Source organism: Cystoisospora suis (assembly GCF_002600585.1).
Source record: "Cystoisospora suis strain Wien I chromosome Unknown contig_303, whole genome shotgun sequence".
Lineage (NCBI taxonomy): Eukaryota > Apicomplexa > Conoidasida > Eucoccidiorida > Sarcocystidae > Cystoisospora > Cystoisospora suis.
In genome coordinates this window covers 10188-13162 of record NW_027153104.1, presented here as the reverse complement: position 1 = coordinate 13162, position 2975 = coordinate 10188, and the positions used below count along the sequence as shown (strand labels likewise).

The 2975-nt window shown below is 53.4% G+C and overlaps 1 protein-coding gene across 1 annotated transcript; it reads right to left on the bottom strand.

Annotated features, from left to right (window-relative positions):
- Positions 1-1109: 1109 nt before the first annotated feature.
- CSUI_000786 (peroxiredoxin prx2) lies at positions 1110-2723 on the bottom strand (the record flags this gene model as incomplete). Its single annotated transcript, XM_068060993.1, has 5 exons — positions 1110-1460; positions 1632-1805; positions 1909-2010; positions 2139-2250; positions 2386-2723. 5 exons carry the CDS (start codon positions 2721-2723, stop codon positions 1233-1235), a joined length of 954 nt encoding a protein of 317 aa, XP_067927025.1. The 3' UTR covers positions 1110-1232.
- Positions 2724-2975: the final 252 nt, after the last annotated feature.

Below are 2975 nucleotides of genomic sequence, written 5' to 3'. Positions count from 1 at the left end.
GGGTACACTTCATCAAATAACTGCGGTCTCGTCCGCCGGCTATGTCGCCTTAGTGCGTTCTTGGCCTGCTCCAGGCCCTGTCACCCCACTTCTTTCGAAGTGGTTTTCCCTCAGTAACTAATTCCTCGCCTACGATTCTCTCCACCGCCCTCCATCCGTGCCGAGAGGTGAAGGAGACGTGTAAGCAGTCGATTGTTCACCATTCCCTATCCCTCTTCGCATTGAATCCCCACCCTGCCGCTCTTCCGCGATCCTCCGTTTCAGTGATTGCTACCAGTTCCTCTTGAGGTGCTGACTGTTCGTCCGTGGTATCTTCTTGAGCTTGAAGGTGGCGCGGCGGAAGTGCGAAGAGCTTCTCTCTGTCCTTGCACCTCAGGACGGCCGGGCGGGTGGTAGAGTGGACCGGCTTAGCAGCCTGTACGCGCGGGCGATGCTGACTTCTTGCAGGGATCCTGGACTGTCCTCTCTTGTTTTGCTGGGCCTCGGATACGATGTGGGTACCCTGGGCGTTTGGAATCCTCGTGGAAGCTAGAGGAGGTGTTGGTACAGACACCATTCCGCATTCCTGAGGGGCTGCTACTGGGTGTGGTAGGATTGCCACATTCCGGATGCCTTTACTCTCCGCTCCGATGCGGGCGGTGCTGCACCGGCTCAATTCGGACTGGGCCGTGTAACCTGACGTGAGGCGTTGTTTACCAGTGTTACCAGGATACAGGCGTCATACACTGGCAGGCAAAAAAAACAAGTGCTCGACCAGGAAGGCGTGAAGCAAATCGTGAGTCTACATGGTGAGATTCTTCATCGCTACAGAAATACAAAACACCAAACACAAGGTTTGGAGTGTAGCCCACTATCATTCATGAGTGGAGAGAGCAGACGTCGTTAGCGCGGTTTCTCAAACGCTGAAAACTACTCTACGCGCGCAGGAGCCCGTTACATGACTTTATCGGGTGCCCAAATCTCCCTGCCGACTCGCTCCTCATCAGACATCTCTGAGAAACTCGCTAGAACACGCGAGGCAGCATCTAAAAAATACGTTAACAATCAGTTTTCTCAAACTTGCTGAGCCAGAGCAGACACGGAATCATGAAGCATCAAATATACCACAAACTCCGGATACAATTCCGAGCCAGAGCACACTAGCACGGGTACACAACGAAATTAGCAGTTACTGAAACACCAGAGCACGCGTAACAGCGCTACCCCAACGGTACGTCTTTCAGATCATTTCATTAACAAGAACAGTCGACGAGCTTTTCATCCTTTCCTCTTCTCTTGCCACTGGCTTCACACTTTAGGAGTTTCTCGATGTCAGCGGCCATGTCTCTCGGATCCGTCTTGGAGCCATAGTACTTGTACACACAGTCGTTCTTGTCCAGTAAAAACTTGCCGAAGTTCCATTCGATATCAGCCAGCTTCCCACCGTGATAGAGCTCGCCTACTTTTGAGCTGTTGAAGAGCTGCATTCGATAGACACAGTGGCAAAAGTGGTTTCTACATCTGAGCAAGCATCCACTGCGCCCTCATAATTCGATGTGTGCCGTAGCTACGGCGCGAGCAATCATCCACTGGGCCTCTAACCTAAATCCTTATAAGGTACTGAAAACGGTACAAGCTAGTGTATTTCTCACCTCCTGGCTGTTCCACTTGCAGTACAGAAATACAGGATGCGTCTTCTCGCCGTTCACATTTACCAGCTCGAAGACGGGGAACTTGACACCATACTTCTGCAGACACTTCGTCTTGATCTCTTCGGCGTTACCATACTCCTGGTTGTCGAACTGACTACAAGGGAACCCCAAAATCTGTACGCCCAACACACAGCAGTCCCCGATCGGTATGTAGAAACGCCCTGCCGGAAATTTCGGTAGCACAGTCGGGGTACTACGAGTGTCAACAAGTGCTCACCTCTAGGCCATCTTTGTGATACTTGTCGTAGAGCTCCACGAAACCCTCATAGTTCGTCTTTGTCGTGCCGCACAATGACGCAACATTTGCGATTATCTTAACCTGCGATAAGCCGGGAAACACAGACAAACGTGGTCACTCAATCACGGCTGCGCAAGCCCCAGATGCCGCTTCGTCGCTGAGTCCCTTTAGATGCCCCCGACACCTTTTCATTCGTTCGCCTCACGCACCTTGCCTTTGTATTCCTCCAGCTTGTGCTCCTTGCCGTCGAGATCCTTGACCTTGATGTCACACAGATTGCAGGGGATGCCCCCACTGCAGCAAGTTGTAGCAGCAGCCATTCTGAAAAGAAATCGTAAGGTACGGCGGGTGGTTACTAGGGGTACTCCGAACGCTCATCAGCCGCCGCGCTTCGAGCCGCACCGCTGTGCCACACCCCGAGGGACTTCGCAGGGCCCAAGCGCCGAGTACACTTACTTCTCGTGATGAATAGGAATCTGGCAGTCCTCGAAATAAATCGGTCTCAGATGACGGCAGGCGAGCTGGCTAAAGAAAACTTCTGGCGTTGGCTTTTTCCTGCCCCCCGACTTCAAGCAAAACACACACCTGACGTGTTCTAAACGGATGAAAGGGTGCCGCTTGCCGTCAACAGAAGCGGCGCGCTCAGGCGCGGGCAAGAGCGCGCCGCCTTTTTTCGCGCGACCAAGAGCGGTTGAGGTAGCCCGTAGCTGCCCTCTGGTGCCGCGAACTCTCAGCGGGACCGGATGATTCCAGTCCGATGCTGCAAGCCAGGGACCACCACTGTTCTGTGGCATTTGGTGGACCTAGAAACGGGGAGTCGGGACCCTGCGGAGGCAAACTGTGCCTAGTGCTCTATGCGATGTACCTACTAGCGCGTCAAAGGTTTGAACGCCGACACCTGCCCGAGTGATAGCACCTCCGCCATGAGGGGCAGTGCTGGTCTTGAGTTTTCATCAAGGGAGCACCATACTGCTCTGCTCTGGACTAACACGGCACTGCGCTAGGTAGCGAAGTGTCCACTTCATCCTCCTATGCTAATGACTGAT